This window comes from Sphaeramia orbicularis, unplaced genomic scaffold (genome assembly GCF_902148855.1).
Source record: "Sphaeramia orbicularis unplaced genomic scaffold, fSphaOr1.1, whole genome shotgun sequence".
Taxonomy (NCBI): domain Eukaryota; kingdom Metazoa; phylum Chordata; class Actinopteri; order Kurtiformes; family Apogonidae; genus Sphaeramia; species Sphaeramia orbicularis.
In genome coordinates, this window is record NW_021941464.1 from 175277 (window position 1) to 199222 (window position 23946).

Sequence of the window (23946 nt, forward strand, 5' to 3'; positions counted from 1 at the left end):
AAACTATGGAAAACACACTCATGTACTATTACCGTCTAATGCACTTCTTCTGGAACTTTACTTTGAATAACATTATATTCACATGTTCAGTCAGTTTTTCCTTCTTTAAGGCACTGCTAGAAAATGCAGTAGAACAATAAAACATCACACATCTCAGGTGTTTGTGTCAGACTGCAGGTGAAGCTCCTCTGACCCTAAAATGACTCCCATTAAATGCTCAAATCTGTTCAGTTGTTTTCATTTCATTGACTCCAAATGTGTTGGAACACGTTCATCTCTCAGACCAGTTGGTTCAGAATCAGTTTGATCCCAGATCAGTGGACTGGATGTTGTTCACTTCTCCTCCGTTCCCGTGTCTGTGTTTGTTCATTCCATCTGTGCTCAGTGCATTTGTCCGTAGACGCTCAGCGTCCATGCACTTCAATGGGACTGAGTGGAACTGCTGGAAAAACCACTAGAAACTGGACCAGCACTGGACACATCACACCTGTTGTCCCGCCCCCGGAGACGCCGAGCGAATGAAGCTGGATAGAAAACACACTAACTTGTTTCAGTTTAACAGAATTTCCATGTTTTCTTGTTGTAGTTCCATAACTAAATCACTTCTTGTTTGAGTTTACTGTCATTAACTGTTGTCAGTGGTTCCTCAGTGTCAGCTCCATGTGCAGGTGTAGAAGGAGCTTCTGTAGTTTAAAGGCTCCAGTCCGGCACCTGCAACCCACTGGGCAGCCCAGCTCTGCTGGACATTCAGACGACACTGGTCCAGTCCTGGAAGAGACGCCTACTGGTACGATAAGGGCACTGAGCATTTAAAAAAAAAAAAAAAAAAAAGGAACGGACGGATTTATGTTTAAAAAACTTTACAATTTATTTGATGTGAGCCGACAGTGATCTTCCCCCGTCTGAAAGATGAGCAGCCGACACTGTCACGTATCAGTTACTTATAGGAAAAGAAATGTTTTACAGCGGAAGTACTTCAAATTATGTGCAAAGTACGTGTGGCTGTTAAGCACAAGTAACAATTCACTAGAAAACACAGTAAAAATAATACAATACACTCACATTTCTGCCATTTGTCTGAGAAAATGTGTTTTAGATGAAAAAAAGGGGTATCCGTTCAGTGTGAGGAACAGTTCACCCACCAGTTCACACCAGGGAGAAAGAGGAGGCGCAAAATGGAGGATAAAGAGGAGGCGCAAAATGGAGGATAAAGAGGAGGCGCAAAATGGAGGATAAAGAGGAGGCGCAAAATGGAGGATAAAGAGGAGGCAGAAAATGGAGGATTAAGAGGAGGCGCAAAATGGAGGATAAAGAGGAGGCACAAAATGGAGGATAAAGAGGAGGCAGAAAATGGAGGATAAAGAGGCAGAAAATGGAGGATAAAGAGGAGGCGCAAAATGGAGGATAAAGAGGAGGCGCAAAATGGAGGATAAAGAGGAGGCAGAAAATGGAGGATAAAGAGGAGGCGCAAAATGGAGGATAAAGAGGAGGCAGAAAATGGAGGATAAAGAGGAGGCAGAAAATGGAGGATAAAGAGGCACAAAATGGAGGATAAAGAGGAGGCAGAAAATGGAGGATAAAGAGGCAGAAAATGGAGGATAAAGAGGAGGCGCAAAATGGAGGATAAAGAGGAGGCGCAAAATGGAGGATAAAGAGGAGGCAGAAAATGGAGGATAAAGAGGAGGCGCAAAATGGAGGATAAAGAGGAGGCGCAAAATGGAGGATAAAGAGGCAGAAAATGGAGGATAAAGAGGAGGCAGAAAATGGAGGATAAAGAGGAGGCACAAAATGGAGGATAAAGAGGCAGAAAATGGAGGATAAAGAGGAGGCGCAAAATGGAGGATAAAGAGGAGGCGCAAAATGGAGGATAAAGAGGCACAAAATGGAGGATAAAGAGGAGGCAGAAAATGGAGGATAAAGAGGAGGCAGAAAATGGAGGATAAAGAGGCAGAAAATGGAGGATAAAGAGGAGGCAGAAAATGGAGGATAAAGAGGAGGCACAAAATGGAGGATGAAGAGGAGGCAGAAAATGGAGGATAAAGAGGAGGCGCAAAATGGAGGATAAAGAGGAGGCAGAAAATGGAGGATAAAGAGGAGGCACAAAATGGAGGATAAAGAGGCAGAAAATGGAGGATAAAGAGGAGGCGCAAAATGGAGGATAAAGAGGAGGCGCAAAATGGAGGATAAAGAGGAGGCAGAAAATGGAGGATAAAGAGGAGGCGCAAAATGGAGGATAAAGAGGAGGCACAAAATGGAGGATAAAGAGGAGGCAGAAAATGGAGGATAAAGAGGAGGCGCAAAATGGAGGATAAAGAGGAGGCAGAAAATGGAGGATAAAGAGGAGGCGCAAATGGAGGATAAAGAGGAGGCAGAAAATGGAGGATAAAGAGGAGGCAGAAAATGGAGGATAAAGAGGAGGCAGAAAATGGAGGATAAAGAGGAGGCAGAAAATGGAGGATAAAGAGGAGGCAGAAAATGGAGGATAAAGAGGCACAAAATGGAGGATAAAGAGGAGGCAGAAAATGGAGGATAAAGAGGAGGCAGAAAATGGAGGATAAAGAGGAGGCGCAAAATGGAGGATAAAGAGGAGGCAGAAAATGGAGGATAAAGAGGAGGCGCAAAATGGAGGATAAAGAGGAGGCAGAAAATGGAGGATAAAGAGGAGGCAGAAAATGGAGGATAAAGAGGAGGCGCAAAATGGAGGATAAAGAGGAGGCAGAAAATGGAGGATAAAGAGGAGGCAGAAAATGGAGGATAAAGAGGAGGCGCAAAATGGAGGATAAAGAGGAGGCAGAAAATGGAGGATAAAGAGGAGGCGCAAAATGGAGGATAAAGAGGAGGCAGAAAATGGAGGATAAAGAGGAGGCAGAAAATGGAGGATAAAGAGGAGGCAGAAAATGGAGGATAAAGAGGAGGCAGAAAATGGAGGATAAAGAGGAGGCGCAAAATGGAGGATAAAGAGGAGGCAGAAAATGGAGGATAAAGAGGAGGCGCAAAATGGAGGATAAAGAGGAGGCAGAAAATGGAGGATAAAGAGGAGGCAGAAAATGGAGGATAAAGAGGAGGCGCAAAATGGAGGATAAAGAGGAGGCAGAAAATGGAGGATAAAGAGGAGGCGCAAAATGGAGGATAAAGAGGAGGCAGAAAATGGAGGATAAAGAGGAGGCAGAAAATGGAGGATAAAGAGGAGGCAGAAAATGGAGGATAAAGAGGAGGCAGAAAATGGAGGATAAAGAGGAGGCGCAAAATGGAGGATAAAGAGGAGGCAGAAAATGGAGGATAAAGAGGAGGCGCAAAATGGAGGATAAAGAGGAGGCAGAAAATGGAGGATAAAGAGGAGGCAGAAAATGGCGCCACTTCAGAGCCTCGGATTTGTTCAACTAATAAAAGTCCATGAGGAGGAGGAAAATCCTGACTTTGTGAACCTCTGTCTTCATTTCAGAACATAAATGAATCCAATAATATTTCCAGTGACATGTTGGAGTTCACTGTGAGCAGGTTTTCCTGCAGGTCATGGTGAAGGTTTGGCTTCAGGATGGAGGAACATCCAGCAAAGCGCTCGGTAAGAGTCTGAAAACAGAGTCGTGTCACTGCCGCCGGTGGAGCTGACCGCTACAGTTGACCTTCTGGACTGTTCTCTCCTTTTATTTGTCGCTCTTTTCTCCGTCTCGGTCCGTCCTGCTGAGTTCAAGAGCGCCCGGCGGAAGGAAGAGGAAGTGACGATAACGGAAGGGACCAGAGAAAAGGGGCGGGACACTGCGCCGATTTACAACAGCTCATAGGTCAGGAGCTGTGTGTCAATCATTTTTCAAGGATGTTAACTCTTTTTTCTTTTTTTATTGAACTTGTGAAAAAATACAGACTCTCAATGAGGATAATAACACAGTAATACAAATGAACTTAAATAAAATACACAAATCATGGGGATGTGTCGGGCAAGAGCAAAAATACATTCAAATACAATCTAGTGCAAATCATTAGGCATTTTAACCCTTTCATGCATGAATTATGAGAAACTTAGCCAATTTTTTTTTCTTGAGTGTTTTTATTCCTCTTTGGGCATGAAATAAACAATGCAATTGAAATTTTTTGATGAACCTATTTTTCATGGAGTTAAAAAAACATCCACTCAGCTGGACTTTTTTTTTTTAACTCCATGAAAATGTAAATAATTAGTGTAAAGTACAGTTCTTCATCTTTTCATGGTCATCAGATATGACCCATTTGGACGTTCAGAGGCTCCGCAGTTACCATGGAAACACCGTCATCTTCTACAACATTGATTCACCAGTCAAACCCATGGAGTTGGATCAGTGACAGTGGATGGAGACGTTTGAATAATGATAGATTTGCGAAAAAGTCACTTTTTCTTCTATTTTCCCTGTTTCTGATTAAATAACCTCTGAATTTACTCTGAGTTTTAATGAACATCAACATGATCAACAGATTAATTACAATAAAGTATATACTCTATGCTGAAAAAATGCTAAATACAGAGGATAATGTAATAATAATTGGTGATAAATACTTAAGAAAGGTTAAATAGAGAGAAAAAAATTATTTGGGAACTGCCATCAAAGAAGCCCTGGGTCTTTATGGGTTAAATATGAATAACATTTTATTTCTTTGCTTTTATTTTCACTCATGCAGATATTATGCAGGTACTGTTATAGAAGTTCAGGGTAAATGACACTGTAGAAGAACGGTCCACTGCAGTGACCACTATGCATGAAAGGGTTAAATTAACCTAGAGGAGCACAGATGCAACAGAGAACACTTTAAATTAGAAGAATACGTAACAAGCAATGTTCTGGCTTGGTTGTTGCAGTTTTTTTTTTTTTTTTTTCCTAATTTTCTTAGGGACAAGACAAACATTTTAAATTCATTTGTAAATCCAGAAAAGGAGGGCTTGTTATTTTTCCATTTTGCACGGTGGATATGATGATACTTACCCAATAATAAAAGTATATTAATAATATCTGAAACAGATGAGGCCAAATTATCCATATAAAAATAATATAACTCAAAACACGGATTATCATTAATTTTTAGTGAAATCCATTTTTTTTTATGTCTGACCAAAAACAGTGTGATGCAGGACATTAGAAAAAATGTGTTCTAGTGCACAGGTGTCAAACATGCGTCCCAGGGGCCTAAACCGGCCCGCCAAAGTTTCCAATCCGGCCCTGCGGGATGAATTTGCAAGGTGCAAGTTAAGGCATCAAACTGAAAAATAACATCATAATAACCTATGAATAATGACTACACCAGCTTTTTCTCTTTGATTTAGTCGAAAAAAACATTAAATTATGAAAATGTTTACATTAAGAAACTATCCTTAATGTATCAGTAAAATGTGAATAACCTGAACAAACATGAACAACCTGAAATGTCTGAAGAAAAATCAGTGCAATTTGAACAATATTCTGCCTGTTACTGAATGTTTTATGCCTTTGTAGATCTGATCTGTAATACACATGTATAAATGAGAAGTCGAGGCAGAATATTGATAAAATTGTAATTACATTTCTTAACAAATTTAATTTTCCAGGTTATTCCCATCCTTTTTGTTTGGATAGTTTGTAAATGTAAATACTGGCATAACTGAATGTTAGTTATTGCGCTAAAACAATTTGGAGTTGTCATTATTTATTGGCTGTGGTGTTCTTATTTTACTGGTCTGGTCCACTGCAGATTAAATCAGGCTGAAAGTGGAACCTGGAAGAACAGGAGTTCGACAGCCCTGTTCTACGGTTCCACTGCAGAAGGAGCATGGAGCCACCTGGATCTGAAATCTGTTGTTCAGGAACTCTGCTCCAGGATGAGTCCTGTTCATGATTTTAAAGTGAGTTTCTTTAACCTTTGTTTAGATTGTCCATGACACAAGTTTAGAGTGTGCTGTATGTCGCAGATGTCAGTGCGGTGGGCCTCTGCCGTCTGATCGCTCCAATAATCATGATCCGACCTTGACTTCAAACTGGACTAATGAAGGAAGTGAACTGGATGGCTACTGAACTAAACCTGTTTACAGAGCACAGGGGTCAAACATGTGTCCTGGGGCCAAAACTGGCCTGTGAGATGAATTTGCAAAGTGCAGAATATATGAACAGTCAAGGGCGTCACACTCAAAAATAATAGCAATAACCTAGAAATAATGACTCTGAATTTTCCTCTGGGTTTAATGTGAAAAAAATAATGTGACATTATGCCTATAAATAATGGCAACACCAATTTTTGCTCTTTGGTTTATTGCAAAGAACATTAAATTCTGATATCCTTTCATAGAAAAAACATCAATAACCTGAACAAATATGAACAACCTGGAATGTCTAAAGAAAAATAAGTGTCATTTTAACAATATTCTGTCTGTTTAGTGTCTTTGTAGATCTGATCCGTAGTGCACATGTACAAATCATAAGTTGAGGCAGAATATTGATCAATTTTTTCTTTTTATTATTTCCCCTTATTTTTTCTTCAGAAATTTCTGTTTTTTCAGCTTATTCACATCCTTTTTGTTTGGATAGTTTGTAAAATGTAAATGTTTTTCCATAATTTAATGTTATTTTTGTATTTAAAAAAAAAAAAAAAATTGGAGTTGTCAGTATTTATAGGCTACCATGCCATTATTGTACTGGTCCGGCCCACTGGAGCTCAAACTGGGCTGAATATGGAACCAGACAGAACATGAGTTCGACAGAACTGAAACAGAGTATGTGACGTCAGCGCTAGCAGAAGTCACCGTAGCTCCGCCCACTGAGTGTCAGAAAGAGGCAGATGAGTGACAGCGTTGGCTTCAGTCCTGTTTAAACTGGAGAACAAAACTGAATCCAAACTGGGAAAGAACTGTGGAGAGACTGAGTCTGTTCTCAGGTTCTGAAAGCAGTGGGAGCTATGGTCTAAAGACACTGGAAAAGAGAAGGAAAAGACAAGGAAAAGAGAAGGAAAAGAAGAGGAAAAGAGAAGGAAAAGACAAGGAAAAGAGAAGGAAAAGAAGAGGAAAAGAGAAGGAAAAGACAAGGAAAAGAGAAGGAAAAGAGGAGGAAAAGACAAGGAAAAGAGAAGGAAAAGACAAGGAAAAGACAAGGAAAAGAGAAGGAAAAGAGGAGGAAAAGACAAGGAAAAGACAAGGAAAAGAGAAGGAAAAGAGGAGGAAAAGACAAGGAAAAGAGGAGGAAAAGACAAGGAAAAGAGAAGGAAAAGAGAAGGAAAAGAGGAGGAAAAGACAAGGAAAAGAGAAGGAAAAGACAAGGAAAAGAGAAGGAAAAGAAGAGGAAAAGAGAAGGAAAAGACAAGGAAAAGACAAGGAAAAGAGGAGGAAAAGACAAGGAAAAGAGAAGGAAAAGACAAGGAAAAGACAAGGAAAAGAGAAGGAAAAGAGGAGGAAAAGACAAGGAAAAGAGAAGGAAAAGAGAAGGAAAAGAGGAGGAAAAGACAAGGAAAAGAGGAGGAAAAGAGAAGGAAAAGAGAAGGAAAAGACAAGGAAAAGAGGAGGAAAAGAGAAGGAAAAGAGGAGGAAAAGAGGAGGAAAAGACAAGGAAAAGAGAAGGAAAAGACAAGGAAAAGAGAAGGAAAAGACAAGGAAAAGACAAGGAAAAGAGGAGGAAAAGACAAGGAAAAGAGAAGGAAAAGACAAGGAAAAGAGGAGGAAAAGAGAAGGAAAAGAGGAGGAAAAGAGGAGGAAAAGAGGAGGAAAAGACAAGGAAAAGAGAAGGAAAAGACAAGGAAAAGAGAAGGAAAAGACAAGGAAAAGAGGAGGAAAAGACAAGGAAAAGAGGAGGAAAAGAGGAGGAAAAGAGAAGAAAAGAAAAAGAGAAGGAAAAGAGAAGGAAAAGAGAAGGAAAAGAAAAGGAAAAGAGAAGGAAAAGAGAAGGAAAAGAGGAGGAAAAGACAAGGAAAAGAGGAGGAAAAGACAAGGAAAAGACAAGGAAAAGAGGAGGAAAAGACAAGGAAAAGAGAAGGAAAAGAGAAGGAAAAGAGGAGGAAAAGAAAAGGAAAAGAGAAGGAAAAGAGAAGGAAAAGAGGAGGAAAAGACAAGGAAAAGAGGAGGAAAAGACAAGGAAAAGAGGAGGAAAAGACAAGGAAAAGAGAAGGAAAAGAGAAGGAAAAGAAAAGGAAAAGAGAAGGAAAAGACAAGGAAAAGAGGAGGAAAAGAAAAGGAAAAGAGAAGGAAAAGAGAAGGAAAAGAGAAGGAAAAGAGGAGGAAAAGACAAGGAAAAGAGGAGGAAAAGAGAAGGAAAAGAGGAGGAAAAGAAAAGGAAAAGAGAAGGAAAAGAGAAGGAAAAGAGGAGGAAAAGACAAGGAAAAGAGGAGGAAAAGACAAGGAAAAGAGGAGGAAAAGACAAGGAAAAGAGAAGGAAAAGAGAAGGAAAAGAGAAGGAAAAGAGGAGGAAAAGAGAAGGAAAAGAGGAGGAAAAGAGAAGAAAAGAAAAAGAGAAGGAAAAGAGAAGGAAAAGAAAAGGAAAAGAGAAGGAAAAGAGAAGGAAAAGAGAAGGAAAAGAGAAGGAAAAGACAAGGAAAAGAGAAGGAAAAGAGAAGGAAAAGAGGAGGAAAAGACAAGGAAAAGAGAAGGAAAAGACAAGGAAAAGAAGGAAAAGAGAAGGAAAAGAGGAGGAAAAGACAAGGAAAAGACAAGGAAAAGAGAAGGAAAGAGAAGGAAAAGAGAAGGAAAATAGAAGGAAAAGAGGAGGAAAAGACAAGGAAAAGAGAAGGAAAAGAGAAGGAAAAGAGGAGGAAAAGAGAAGGAAAAGACAAGGAAAAGAGAAGGAAAAGAGGAGGAAAAGAGGAGGAAAAGACAAGGAAAAGAGGAGGAAAAGACAAGGAAAAGAGAAGGAAAAGAAAAGGAAAAGAGAAGGAAAAGACAAGGAAAAGAGGAGGAAAAGACAAGGAAAAGAGAAGGAAAAGAGGAGGAAAAGAGAAGAAAAGAAAAAGAGAAGGAAAAGAGAAGGAAAAGAAAAGGAAAAGAGAAGGAAAAGAGAAGGAAAAGAGGAGGAAAAGACAAGGAAAAGAGGAGGAAAAGACAAGGAAAAGAGGAGGAAAAGACAAGGAAAAGACAAGGAAAAGACAAGGAAAAGAGGAGGAAAAGACAAGGAAAAGAGAAGGAAAAGAGAAGGAAAAGAGGAGGAAAAGAAAAGAAAAAGAGGAGGAAAAGAGAAGAAAAGAAAAAGAGAAGGAAAAGAGAAGGAAAAGACAAGGAAAAGACAAGGAAAAGAGAAGGAAAAGACAAGGAAAAGAGGAGGAAAAGACAAGGAAAAGAGGAGGAAAAGACAAGGAAAAGAGAAGGAAAAGAGAAGGAAAAGAGGAGGAAAAGAAAAGGAAAAGAGGAGGAAAAGAAAAGGAAAAGAGAAGGAAAAGAGAAGGAAAAGAGAAGGAAAAGAGGAGGAAAAGACAAGGAAAAGAGGAGGAAAAGACAAGGAAAAGAGGAGGAAAAGACAAGGAAAAGAGAAGGAAAAGAGAAGGAAAAGAAAAGGAAAAGAGGAGGAAAAGACAAGGAAAAGAGGAGGAAAAGACAAGGAAAAGAGGAGGAAAAGACAAGGAAAAGAGAAGGAAAAGAGAAGGAAAAGAGGAGGAAAAGACAAGGAAAAGACAAGGAAAAGACAAGGAAAAGAGGAGGAAAAGACAAGGAAAAGACAAGGAAAAGAGAAGGAAAAGAGGAGGAAAAGAGAAGAAAAGAAAAAGAGAAGGAAAAGAGAAGGAAAAGAGGAGGAAAAGACAAGGAAAAGAGAAGGAAAAGAGAAGGAAAAGAGGAGGAAAAGACAAGGAAAAGAGAAGGAAAAGACAAGGAAAAGAAGGAAAAGAGAAGGAAAAGAGGAGGAAAAGACAAGGAAAAGACAAGGAAAAGAGAAGGAAAAGAGAAGGAAAAGAGAAGGAAAATAGAAGGAAAAGAGGAGGAAAAGACAAGGAAAAGAGAAGGAAAAGACAAGGAAAAGAGAAGGAAAAGAGAAGGAAAAGAGGAGGAAAAGACAAGGAAAAGACAAGGAAAAGAGGAGGAAAAGAGAAGGAAAAGAGGAGGAAAAGAGAAGGAAAAGACAAGGAAAAGAGGAGGAAAAGAGAAGGAAAAGACGAGGAAAAGAGAAGGAAAAGAGGAGGAAAAGACAAGGAAAAGACAAGGAAAAGAGAAGGAAAAGAGGAGGAAAAGACAAGGAAAAGACAAGGAAAAGAGAAGGAAAAGAGGAGGAAAAGACAAGGAAAAGACAAGGAAAAGAGAAGGAAAAGAGGAGGAAAAGACAAGGAAAAGACAAGGAAAAGAGGAGGAAAAGAGAAGGAAAAGAGGAGGAAAAGACAAGGAAAAGACAAGGAAAAGAGGAGGAAAAGAGAAGGAAAAGACAAGGAAAAGAGAAGGAAAAGAGAAGGAAAAGAGGAGGAAAAGAGAAGGAAAAGACAAGGAAAAGACAAGGAAAAGACAAGGAAAAGAGAAGGAAAAAAAGGAGATGAGAATGGATGAGTCTGGAGCAGTTCTGTGTTTGAAAGATGACAGTTCTGTAGGAGAGAGTGGGACATGTGTGATCACACACACACACACACACACATCCATGTCCACCTCATATGTCCATATTTAGTTCCTATTACCTGCACTGGTCTGTTCCTCTTTCAGCTGTTTTCTAGTGGTGCAGTGGTGACCCCTGGTGGTGGACAAGGACACTGAAAGGACACACACACACACACACACACACACACACACACACACACACACACACATCCATGTCCACCTCATATGTCCATATTTAGTTCCTATTACCTGCACTGGTCTGTTCCTCTTTCAGCTGTTTTCTAGTGGTGCAGTGGTGACCCCTGGTGGTGGACAAGGACACTGAAAGGACACACACACACACACACACACACACACACACACACACACATCCATGTCCACCTCATATGTCCATATTTAGTTCCTATTACCTGCACTGGTCTGTTCCTCTTTCAGCTGTTTTCTAGTGGTGCAGTGGTGACCCCTGGTGGTGGACAAGGACACTGAAAGGACACACACACACACACACACACACACACACACACACACACATCCATGTCCACCTCATATGTCCATATTTAGTTCCTATTACCTGCACTGGTCTGTTCCTCTTTCAGCTGTTTTCTAGTGGTGCAGTGGTGACCCCTGGTGGTGGACAAGGACACTGAAAGGACACACACACAAACACACACACACACACACAAACACACACACACAAACACACACACACACACACACACACACACACACACACACACACACACACACTGGGTTTAAAACTAATGAAACACAAACTGGATCACAGACATAAACAGACGTCATGTCAAAAGGATTCTACTGTTTTTATGTATGAATGTACTTATTTTTTTATTTATTTTCACAGCAGTGTGAATTTTACAAACTGCTTCAACAGGTATTAGCCTTATGTTATTATTCATTCATTTTCTGAACCCGCTTTATCCTCACTAGGGCCACGGGGGTCGCATGGAGTCTATCCCAGTTACATAGGGGCGAAGGCGGGGTTCACCCTGGACAAGTCTCCAGTTCATCACAGACTGAACATATAGAGACAAACAATCACTGTCACATTCACACCTATGGGCAATTTTAGATTAACCAGTTAACCTATTAGTGCATGTTTTTGGATTGTAGGAGGAAGCCAGAGTACCAGAGAGAACCCACGCAGACACGGGGAGAACATGCAAACTCCACACAGAAAGGTCCCACCCCCCGTCAACTGGTGTTGGAATCGAACCCAGGACCTTCTTGCTGTGAGGCACAAGTGCTAACCACTGCACCACCGTGTCGACCTCCTTATGTTATTATTATTATTATTATTATTATTATTATTATTATTATTATTACCATATTTATTATTATCATTATTATCACCATATTTATTATTATTATTATTATTATCATTATTATCACCATATTTATTATTATTATCATTATTATCACCATATTTATTATTATTATTAATATCACCATATTTATTATTATTATTATTATTATCACCATATTTATTATTATTATTATCATTATTATTATTATCACCATATTTATTATTATTATCATTATTATTATTATCACCATATTTATTATTATTACCATATTTATTATTCTTATTCTGTGCAGGTGTTTGTCTGAACTGGATGTCCTTTGGCTCAGTTGTGTAGACATTACCTTGTGTGTGCTGGAACTGGTTGTTTTTTCTTCTTTTTTACCTGTTGTTTTTTCTGTCTGTAGAACCTTCTGTGCCCTAGTAGTGGTTCTTTTTTCTTCTTTTTAATGTGTGTTTGTTTTTCTCCTCCTCCTTTTAAACCTTCTCCCTCTTCTTTAAGGCTCTTCCTGTAACACCATGAGCAGATTCCACTTCCATCCAATCACAAAGCACTACTCCCCGGCCTGACCAACAAGCAGCGCACTCATTGGATACCTTCTGCATGACATCATGACTAAACCCACTGTGATTGGTCAGTGTGTGCCTTTAGTTTAAGAGCTGTCCCACTGCTGTTGTTCCGGAGTCCGAAGAACTGAAGAACTGAACACAGGTACAGTCCATTTAATATTCTAAAATAAAAGAACTGAACACAGGTACAGTCCATTTAATATTCTAAAATAAAAGAACCGAACACAGGTACAGTCCATTTAATATTCTAAAACTAAAAGAACCGAACACAGGTACAGTCCATTTAATATTCTAAACTAAAAGAACCGAACACAGGTACAGTCCATTTAATATTCTAAACTAAAAGAACCGAACACAGGTACAGTCCATTTAATATTCTAAACTAAAAGAACCGAACACAGGTACAGTCCATTTAATATTCTAAAATAAAAGAACTGAACACAGGTACAGTCCATTTAATATTCTAAAATAAAAGAACTGAACACAGGTACAGTCCATTTAATATTCTAAAACTAAAAGAACCGAACACAGGTACAGTCCATTTAATATTCTAAAATAAAAGAACCGAACACAGGTACAGTCCATTTAATATTCTAAAACTAAAAGAACCGAACACAGGTACAGTCCATTTAATATTCTAAACTAAAAGAACCGAACACAGGTACAGTCCATTTAATATTCTAAACTAAAAGAACCGAACACAGGTACAGTCCATTTAATATTCTAAACTAAAAGAACCGAACACAGGTACAGTCCATTTAATATTCTAAAATAAAAGAACTGAACACAGGTACAGTCCATTTAATATTCTAAACTAAAAGAACCGAACACAGGTACAGTCCATTTAATATTCTAAAATAAAAGAACTGAACACAGGTACAGTCCATTTAATATTCTAAAATAAAAGAACTGAACACAGGTACAGTCCATTTAATATTCTAAAACTAAAAGAACCGAACACAGGTACAGTCCATTTAATATTCTAAAATAAAAGAACCGAACACAGGTACAGTCCATTTAATATTCTAAAACTAAAAGAACCGAACACAGGTACAGTCCATTTAATATTCTAAAACTAAAAGAACCGAACACAGGTACAGTCCATTTAATATTCTAAAACTAACAACTGTAAAAAGACACCGAAAAGAAAGAACAGTACTAACAGCACTAAAAGTAAAAACAGTAGTAACAGCACTAACAGTAGTAACTTTACTAACAGTAGTAACAGTACTAACAGTAGTGACAGCACTAACAGTACTAATAGTAATAAAAGTACTAAAAGTTGTAACAGCACTAACAGTAGTAACTTTACTATCAGTACTAACAGTAGTAACAGAAGTAACAACACTAACAGTAGTAATAGTAGTATCAGTAGTCAATATAGTAACAGTACTAACAGTAGTAACAGTACTATCAGTACTAACAGAAGTAACAACAATAACAGTAGTAACTGTAGTAACTGTAGTAACAGTAGCAACAACATTTAAAGTAGTAATAGTAGTAATAGTACTAACAGTAGTAACAGTACTAACAGTAGTAACTGCACTAACAATAGTAACAGTACTATCAATAGTAACAGCACTAAAAGTAGTAACAATACTAAAAGTAGTAATAGTAGTAACAGTACTAACGGTAGTAACAGTACTAACAGTAATAACAGTAGTAACTGCACTAACAGTACTAACAGTACTATCAGTAGTAAAAGCACTAACAGTACTAACAGTAGTAACAATACTAACATAACTAACAGTAGTAACAGTAGTAGCAGCACTAACATCAGTAACAGTACTAACAGTAGTAACAGTACTACCAGTAGTAACAGTACTAAAAGCACTAACATTAGTAAGAGTACTAACAGTACTAACAGTAGTAACAGTACTATCAGTAGTAAAAGCTCTAACAGTACTAACAGTAGTAACAGTAGTAACATAACTAACAGTACTAACAGTAGTAACAGTAGTAACAGTACTAAAAGCACTAACATTAGTAAAATTACTAACAGTAGTAACAGTACTCACAGTGGTAACAGCACTAAAAGTACTAACTGGTAACAGTAGTAACAGTAGTAACAACACTAACAGTACCAATAGCACAAACAGAACTAACAGTAGTAACAGTAGTAACAGTACTAAAAGCACTAACATTAGTAACAGTGCTAACAGTACTAACAGTAGTAACAGTATTAAAAGTAGTAACAGTACTAACAATACTAACAATAGTAACAGTACTAACAGTAGTAACAGTACTAACAGTAGTAACGGTAGTAATAGCACTAACAGTAGTAATAGTAGTAACAGTACTAACAGTAGTAAAAGTAGTAACAGCCCTAACACTACTAACAGTAGAAACAGTATTAACAGTAGTAACAGTACTAACAGTAGAAACAGTATTAACAATAGTAACAGTACTAACAGTAGTAATATTAGTAACAGTACTAACAGTAGTAACAGTAATAAAAGTACCAAAAGTAATAACAGTAGTAACAGTACTAACAGTACTAACAGTAACCACAGTAGTAACAGTAGTAAAAGTACTATCAGTAGTAACAGCACTAACAATAGTAACAGTACTAACAGTAGTAACAGTAGTAATAGTAGTAACAGTACTAACAGTAGCAACAGTAGTAACAACACTAACAGTAGTAACAGCAGTAACAGAACTAACAGTAGTAATAGTAGTAACAGTACTAGCAGTAGTAACAATACTAAAAGTAGTAACAGTACTAACAGTACTAACAGTAGTAAAAGTACTAACAGTAGTAACATTACTAACAGTAGTAACGGTAGTACTAGCACTAACAGTAGTAATAGTAGTAAAAGCTCTAACAGTACTAACAACAGTAAAAGTACTAACAGTAGTAAAAATAGTAACAGCACTAACAATAGAAACAGTAGTAACAGTAGTAACAGTACTAACAGTACTAAATGTAATAACAGTACTAACAGTACCAAAAGTAATACTAACAGTACTAACAGTAGTAACAGCACTAAAAGTACTAACAGTATTAACAGTACTAACAGTAGTATCAGCACTAACAGTAGTACTAGCACTAACAGTAGTAATAGTAGTAACAGTACTAACAATACTAACAGTAGTAACAGCACTAACAGTACTAACAGTAGCAACAGTAGTAACAGCACTAACAGTACTAACAGTAGTAACTGCACTAACAGTAGTAACAGTAGTACTAGCACTAACAGTAGTAACAGCACTAACAGTAGTAACAGCACTAACTAAGTAGTAACAGTAGTACCAATTCTCACAGTAGTAACAGTAGTACTAGCACTTACAGTAGTAATAGTAGTAACAGCACTAACAGTACTAACAGTAGTAACAGTTCTAACAGTACTAACAGTAGTAACAGTAGTCATAGTAGTAGTAACAGTACTATCAGTGGTAACAGTAGTAACAGCAGTAACAGTAATCACAGTAGTAACAGTAGTAACGGTACTATCAGTAGTAACAGTAATCACAGTAGTAACAGTCGTAACAGTACTATCAGTAGTAACAGTACTAACAGTACTAACAGTAGCAACAGCACTAACAGTACTAACAGTAGTAACAATAGTAACAGTGATAACAGTAGTAACAGCACTATCAGTAGTAATAGTAGTAACAGTACTAACAGTACTAATCGTAGTAACAGCACTAACAGTACTAAAAGTAGTAACAGTAGTAACAGTAGTAATAGCAGTATCAGTACTAAAAGTACTAACAGTAGTAACAGTACTAAATGTGCTAACAGTAGTAACAGTAGTAGCAGCACTTACAATAGTAATAGTAGTAACAGTAGTAATAGTAGTAAAAGTAGTAACAGCACTAACAGTACTAACAGTCGTAACAGTACTAACAGTAGCAACAGTAGTAATAGCACAAACAGTACTAACAGTAGTAACAGTACTAACAGTACTAACAGTCGTAACTGCACTAACAGTAGTAACAGTACTAACTGTAGTAACAGTAGTACTAGCACTTACAGTAGTAATAGTAGTAACAGTACTAACAGTACTAACAGTAGTAACAGCGCTAACAGTACTAACAGAAGTAACAAAACTAAAAGTACTAACAGTACTAACAGTAGTAACAGTACTAAAAGTAGTAACAGCACTAAAAGTACTAACAGTAGTAACAGTACTAACAGTAGTATCAGCACTAACAGTAGTAACAGTACTAACAGTAGTAACAGTAGTACTAGCACTAACAGTAGTAACAGTACTAACAGTAGTAACAACACTAACAGTAGTAACAGTAGTAACAGTAGTACTAGCACTTACAGTAGTAATAGTAGTTACAGTAGTAATAGTAGTAACAGTACAAACAGTAGTAACAGCACTAAAAGTACTAACAGTTTTAAGAGCACTAAAAGTACTAACAGTAGTAACAGCAGTAACAGTAGTAACAGTTCTAACAGTACTATCAGTAGTAACAGTACTAACAGTATAACAATAGTAACAGTACTAACAGTACTAACAGTAGTAATAGTAGTAACAGTACTAACAGTAGTAACAGTAGTAACAGCACTAACAGTACTAACAGTAGTAACAATAGTAACAGTAGCACTAGCACTAGTAATAGTCGTAACAGAACTAACAGTACTAACAGTAGTAACAGCACTAAAAGTAGTAACAGTAGTAACAGTACTAACAATAGTAACAGCCGTACTAGCACTAACAGTAGTACTAACACTAACAGTAGTAATAGTAGTAACAGTACTAACAGTCGTAACAGTACTAACAGTAGCAACAGTAGTAATAGCACAAACAGTACTAACAGTAGTAACAGTACTAACAGTACTAAAAGTAGTAACAGTACTAACAGTAGTAACAATACTAACAGTACTAACAGTAGTAACAATAGTACTAGCACTTACAGTAGTAACAGTACTAACAGTAATAAGAGTAGTAACAGTACTAACAGTAGTAACAGTAATAACAGTAGTAACAGTACTAACAGTAGTAACAGTAGTACTAGCACTTACAGTAGTAACAGTACTAACAGTACTAACAGTAGTAACAGTAATAACAGTACTAACAGTAGTAACAGTACTAACAGTAGTAACAGTACTAACAGTAGTAACAGTAGTACTAGCACTTACAGTAGTAATAGTAGTCACAGTAGTAATCCTGTTGCTTATCCTCTGTGTAGTTCAGTGGATCCTGTCAATCCCAGATTATGGCTCTTTCTTAGACAGAGGGTTTACAGCTGAAACAGGCTATACCGTGAGCATGTTAGCATGTTAGCATCTGGATATGAGCAGCATTAACCCCAGCAGTGTGTGTGTGTGTGTGTTAATAGAGTTCTCTGTGTCCAGGTCATTACTGTTCACTGTGGATGCTCTCTCTCTCTCTCTCTCTCTCTCTCTCTCTCTCTCTCTCTCTCTCTCTCTCTCTCTCTCTCTCAGGTGTGGTCATGGATCTGGTTCTGGACGTGGCGGACCACTACGTCCTCACCCCTTATGTCTACCCGTCGTCCTGGTCGGAGGATGGGCTCCTCAGACAGACCCTCAGCCTGCTGCTCCTCACAAACCTGGGGGCGGCGCTGCTCTACCTGGGACTGGGCATGCTCAGTTACTGCTTTGTCTTTGACCACAGTCTGATGGAACACCCACAATTCTTAGAGGTAACCCTAACCCTATTCATACAGTCACTAAGTCACTACCCTTACCCTGTTTATTCAGTCCCTAAGTCACTACCCTTACCCTGTTTATTCAGTCACTAAGTCACTACCCTTACCCTGTTTATACAGTCACTAAGTCACTACCCTTACCCTGTTTATTCAGTCACTAAGTAACTACCCTAACCCTGTTTATACAGTCACTAAGTCACTACCCTAACCCTGTTTATTCAGTCACTAAGTCACTACCCTAACCCTGTTTATACAGTCACTAAGTCACTACCCTTACCCTGTTTATTCAGTCACTAAGTCACTACCCTTACCCTGTTTATTCAGTCACTAAGTCACTACCCTAACCCTGTTTATTCAGTCACTAAGTAACTACCCTAACCCTGTTTATACAGTCACTAAGTCACTACCCTAACCCTGTTTATTCAGTCACTAAGTCACTACCCTTACCCTGTTTATTCAGTCACTAAGTAACTACCCTAACCCTGTTTATTCAGTCACTAAGTCACTACCCTTACCCTGTTTATTCAGTCACTAAGTCACTACCCTAACTCTGTTTATTCAGTCACTAAGTCACTACCCTTACCCTGTTTATTCAGTCACTAAGTCACTACCCTTACCCTGTTTATTCAGTCACTAAGTCACTACCCTAACCCTGTTTATTCAGTCACTAAGTCACTACCCTAACCCTGTTTATTCAGTCACTAAGTCACTACCCTTACCCTGTTTATTCAGTCACTAAGTCACTACCCTTACCCTGTTTATTCAGTCACTAAGTCACTACCCTAACCCTGTTTATTCAGTCACTAAGTCACTACCCTAACCCTGTTTATTCAGTCACTAAGTCACTACCCTTACCCTGTTTATTCAGTCACTAAGTCACTACCCTAACCCTGTTTATACAGTCACTAAGTCACTACCCTAACCCTGTTTATTCAGTCACTAAGTAACTACCCTAACCCTGTTTATACAGTCACTAAGTCACTACCCTAACCCTGTTTATTCAGTCACTAAGTCACTACCCTAACCCTGTTTATACAGTCACTAAGTCACTACCCTTACCCTGTTTATTCAGTCACTAAGTCACTACCCTTACCCTGTTTATTCAGTCACTAAGTCACTACCCTAACTCTGTTTATTCAGTCACTAAGTCACTACCCTTACCCTGTTTATTCAGTCACTAAGTCACTACCCTTACCCTGTTTATTCAGTCACTAAGTCACTACCCTAACCCTGTTTATTCAGTCACTAAGTCACTACCCTAACCCTGTTTATTCAGTCACTAAGTCACTACCCTTACCCTGTTTATTCAGTCACTAAGTCACTACCCTTACCCTGTTTATTCAGTCACTAAGTCACTACCCTAACCCTGTTTATTGAGTCACTAAGTCACTACCCTAACCCTGTTTATTCAGTCACTAAGTCACTACCCTAACCCTGTTTATTCAGTCACTAAGTCACTACCCTAACCCTGTTTATTCAGTCACTAAGTCACTACCCTAACCCTGTTTATTCAGTCACTAAGTCACTACCCTAACCCTGTTTATTCAGTCACTAAGTCACTACCCTAACCCTGTTTATTCAGTCACTAAGTCACTACCCTCTTTTGATCCCAGAACCAGGTTCAGAGGGAGATCAGGTACGCTCTGACGTCTCTTCCGTGGATCAGCCTGCCCACGGTGGCGCTGTTTTTGGCTGAAGTTCGAGGATACAGTCGACTGTACGACAGCGTCAGCGACTCCCCCCTGGGTGAGTGACAGAGAGGAGGACCACACAGGATGAAAGGGGCGTATCCAACTGGAGTGTGACATTAATGTGTGGCTGTGTGTGTGTGTGTGTGTGTGTGTCTCTGTCTCTCTCTGTCTCTCTCTCTGTCTGTCTGTCTGTCTGTCTCTCTCTCTCTCTCTGTATGTCTCTCTCTCTGTCTCTCTCTCTGTCTGTCTGTCTCTCTCTCTCTCTCTCTCTCTGTCTGTCTGTCTGTCTGTCTCTCTCTCTCTCTGTATGTCTCTCTCTCTCTCTCTCTCTCTGTCTGTCTGTCTCTCTGTCTCTCTCTCTCTCTCTCTCTGTCTCTGTCTCTCTCTCTCTGTCTGTCTGTCTGTCTCTCTCTCTCTCTCTCTGTCTCTCTCTCTCTCTCTCTCTGTCTCTCTCTGTCTCTCTCTCTCTCTCTCTGTCTGTCTGTCTGTCTCTCTCTCTCTCTCTCTGTCTCTCTCTCTGTCTCTCTGTCTCTCTCTGTCTCTCTCTCTCTCTCTCTCTCTCTGTCTCTGTCTCTCTCTCTCTCTCTCTCTGTCTCTCTCTCTCTGTCTGTCTGTCTGTCTGTCTCTCTCTCTCTCTCTCTCTCTCTCTCTCTCTCTCTCTCTCTCTCTGTATTTCCAGGCTGGCCTGGTCTCTTCCTCAGTATGCTGTCCTTCCTCTTCTTCACTGACATGTGCATCTACTGGATCCACAGGTTTCTTCACCATAAGCTCATCTATAAGGTCAGTGTCTCTGGGTTCAGAGTCGATGGAACCACATTTGAGTTGAAATTTTCTGTTTTTCATCGAATCACATGAAAAGACAAACATTTACACCAGGGCTGTCAAACATGAGGGTTAGGGTTAGGGTTAGACCCTAACCCTTGTAGTTCAGTTGTAGTTCAGTTGTAGTTTAGTTGTAGTTCAGTTGTAGTTTAGTTGTAGTTCAGTTGTAGTTCAGTTGTAGTTTAGTTGTAGTTTAGTTTTAGTTCAGTTGTAGTTTAGTTGTAGTTCAGTTGTAGTTTAGTTGTAGTTCAGTTGTAGTTCAGTTGTAGTTTAGTTGTAGTTTAGTTTTAGTTCAGTTGTAGTTTAGTTGTAGTTCAGTTGTAGTTCAGTTGTAGTTCAGTTGTAGTTCAGTTGTAGTTTAGTTTTAGTTCAGTTGTAGTTCAGTTGTAGTTTAGTTGTAGTTCAGTTGTAGTTTAGTTTAGTTGTAGTTCAGTTGTAGTTCAGTTGTAGTTCAGTTGTAGTTCAGTTGTAGTTTAGTTGTAGTTCAGTTGTAGTTCAGTTGTAGTTTAGTTGTAGTTTAGTTTTAGTTCAGTTGTAGTTTAGTTGTAGTTCAGTTGTAGTTCAGTTGTAGTTCAGTTGTAGTTCAGTTGTAGTTTAGTTTTAGTTCAGTTGTAGTTCAGTTGTAGTTTAGTTGTAGTTCAGTTGTAGTTTAGTTTAGTTGTAGTTCAGTTGTAGTTCAGTTGTAGTTCAGTTGTAGTTCAGTTGTAGTTTAGTTGTAGTTCAGTTGTAGTTCAGTTGTAGTTCAGTTGTAGTTCAGTGGTCTCTTTTCTCTTCTTCTCTGTGCTCCTATTCAAATCAATCCCAGACAGGACTCTGCTGCTTTAGTCTCCATGTTTCCAGGTAGAGTGGGGACCAGAAGACGACTGGAAACCACAAGTGAACACAAGTGACGGAGCAAAAAGTGTCGTATGGAGACAGCACAGAAAACTGAGAGAGACAAAGAAATCCATTGAACATCAATCTGACATTGACCAAAACCAAGGGAATTTGATCCAGAATTTTATCTGTTTTAGTTAGTTTAGTAAACACACAATACAGTTTCAGTTAGTTATGTTTTTTTCTTTTAATTCTAGTTTTTATTTATTTCAGTTAATGAAAATGTTTTTTCAGTTCTAGTTTTGGTCATTTCAGACCAGTGAAAACGATCAGCTGATCGGACCAATATTTTGGCAGATATTAGTAATTTTGGATCCGATGGCCTTGCCCAGAATCATAGCATCATCATTGCAGTGGGTTACCTAGCAACAGATAAACAATAGGACGCGTTGCCATGGTGCAGAAACAGACATGTCAGCTGAGAGGTTATTCAACTGAAAATGACCAAGAAATTTACCAAGAAAGGACTGAAGTGGAGCAGAGGATCTACAACCTGGGGTTTCAAATGGGTCAGTGTGATCATTTATGATCATTAGTCCAGCAGGTGCTTTGGTTTCTGCAGTTTTGCGTACTTTTCTTGCTCCTGGTTTGATTTTGAAGCTTGTGAAATGATAATATGATCAGATTTGATGCTTTCCACCACTGGTCTGCTGTTGTGATTTGACATGTTCCATGTGGCAGGATGTTTCTGTAGAGTTCAGGTTGTTGATTTACCTCTTTTTTTTAACATCTTCCATTTTGCATGTTTCTTCATCTTCATTTTTAAACAATAGGTTTGTTTATCCCTCTGGTATCCTGTCCACCAAGGCCCTCACTAAGCACTAAGTGTGTCTTTTTGGCACACTTGTGGAATAATGTCATAAAAAATGTTCATAGTTTGTTTTTAATTCTTTTACACTTTTTTCTATTTCATCAACTTGAGCCGTAAATAAAAATACCAAATACTCAATAATTGTCACATTTTTAACCCTTTAAATGCCGTGTTTGTAATGGAAACAAACCATTTTTTTGGATACAAAAAGCACAAAAAATATTTTTTTTCAATCTACTCCATAAAAAGTGGATCACATATTATTAGATTTTTTCATATGTCAGTGATTAATTCCAACACTGGTTAATTTGCATTATTATTTTTACCGCTAGGTCAAATGTACAAAAATACTACATCTGTCACCAAGTGTGTGTAAAATGCACACCTATAAATCAAACTATTAAATATTATATGTTGATTTATTTTTCTGCTCTAGTTTGATTTTATTTTTGTAAATCCAGCTCAGTCCTAATCCTACAGATCAAATATTAGAAATAGTGCGTTTTCTGCACACTGGGCAGACAGATGCTAGTCTGGTCATTTTCTTTTGTTTACAATGTGCACATTTGAGTTGGTGGACAGAATTTAAAGATCATGCACAAATGAACAACTTTGGAATTCTAACCTTATTTAAATTGTGAAAAATAATATGAAGTTTTTTAAAACGAAGTGCAGAGTGTGCGTAAAAGGCACACCTGGATACCACAGGGTTAACTTTGTGAACTCAGTGTGAGTCTGAAGTGTCCACAGTACGTTCCATAACCTTGGTCCTCTGTTCCATCTGTCTGTTCTGTACAGTTTTTCCACAAACCCCACCACGTGTGGAAGATCCCCACCCCTTTTGCCAGCCACGCCTTCCACCCGGTGGACGGTTTCCTGCAGGGTCTCCCCTACCACGTCTACCCCTTCCTCTTCCCCCTCCATAAACTGCTCTACTTGGCCCTCTACGTCTTCGTCAACATCTGGACCATCTCCATCCACGACGGAGACTACCGCGTCCCCTCGGCCCTGACCGCCGTCATCAACGGCTCCGCCCACCACACAGACCACCACCTGTTCTTTGACTACAACTACGGCCAGTACTTCACCCTGTGGGACCGCCTGGGGGGGTCCTACCGCCACCCGTCCGCTCTGATGGGGAAGGGGCCCAAAGACCTGATCTGGAAGCTCCGATCAGAGGGAAGGTTAGGAGATGGAGGCCGCAGGGTCAAAGGTCAGCACCACAGACACAGGAAGGACCAGTAGACACCGGGGGGGGGGTGATAATGGAGAGTCTAAGTGGAAGAACACCCCCCACCCCCCGCTGTGCCAAAAGAGAAGCCCGACGGCAATCCAATACAACTGGATTCAGACTGAACGCACAAAGGTGGAGCTCCACCTGGGATTTCTGCTGACCCTGGGAGATGGACCAACTACACCTAGAACTACAACTGAAACTACAACTGAAACTACACCTACACCTAGAACTACAACTGAAACTACACCTACACCTAGAACTACAACTGAAACTACAACTGAAACTACACCTACACCTAGAACTACAACTGAAACTACACCTACACCTAGAACTACAACTGAAACTACAACTGAAACTACACCTACACCTAGAACTACAACTGAAACTACACCTAGAACTACAACTGAAACTACAACTGAAACTACACCTACACCTAGAACTACAACTGAAACTACACCTAGAACTACAACTGAAACTACAACTGAAACTACACCTACACCTAGAACT

At 39.0% G+C, this 23946-nt stretch overlaps 1 protein-coding gene across 2 annotated transcripts; it reads left to right on the forward strand.

The window, feature by feature from the left end:
- Window positions 1–12412: 12412 nt before the first annotated feature.
- Window positions 12413–23735, forward strand: LOC115415893 (lathosterol oxidase). 2 transcript variants are annotated; one of them, XM_030129562.1, is made up of 5 exons: window positions 12413–12519; window positions 17779–17996; window positions 19616–19748; window positions 20373–20473; window positions 23001–23735. In XM_030129562.1, exons 2-5 carry the CDS (start codon window positions 17787–17789, stop codon window positions 23445–23447), a joined length of 891 nt encoding a protein of 296 aa, XP_029985422.1. In that variant the 5' UTR covers window positions 12413–12519; window positions 17779–17786; the 3' UTR covers window positions 23448–23735. The 2 variants fall into 2 exon arrangements, with proteins under 2 accessions (XP_029985422.1, XP_029985423.1); XM_030129563.1 differs by having other exon boundaries at window positions 12413–12505; window positions 17773–17996.
- Window positions 23736–23946: the final 211 nt, after the last annotated feature.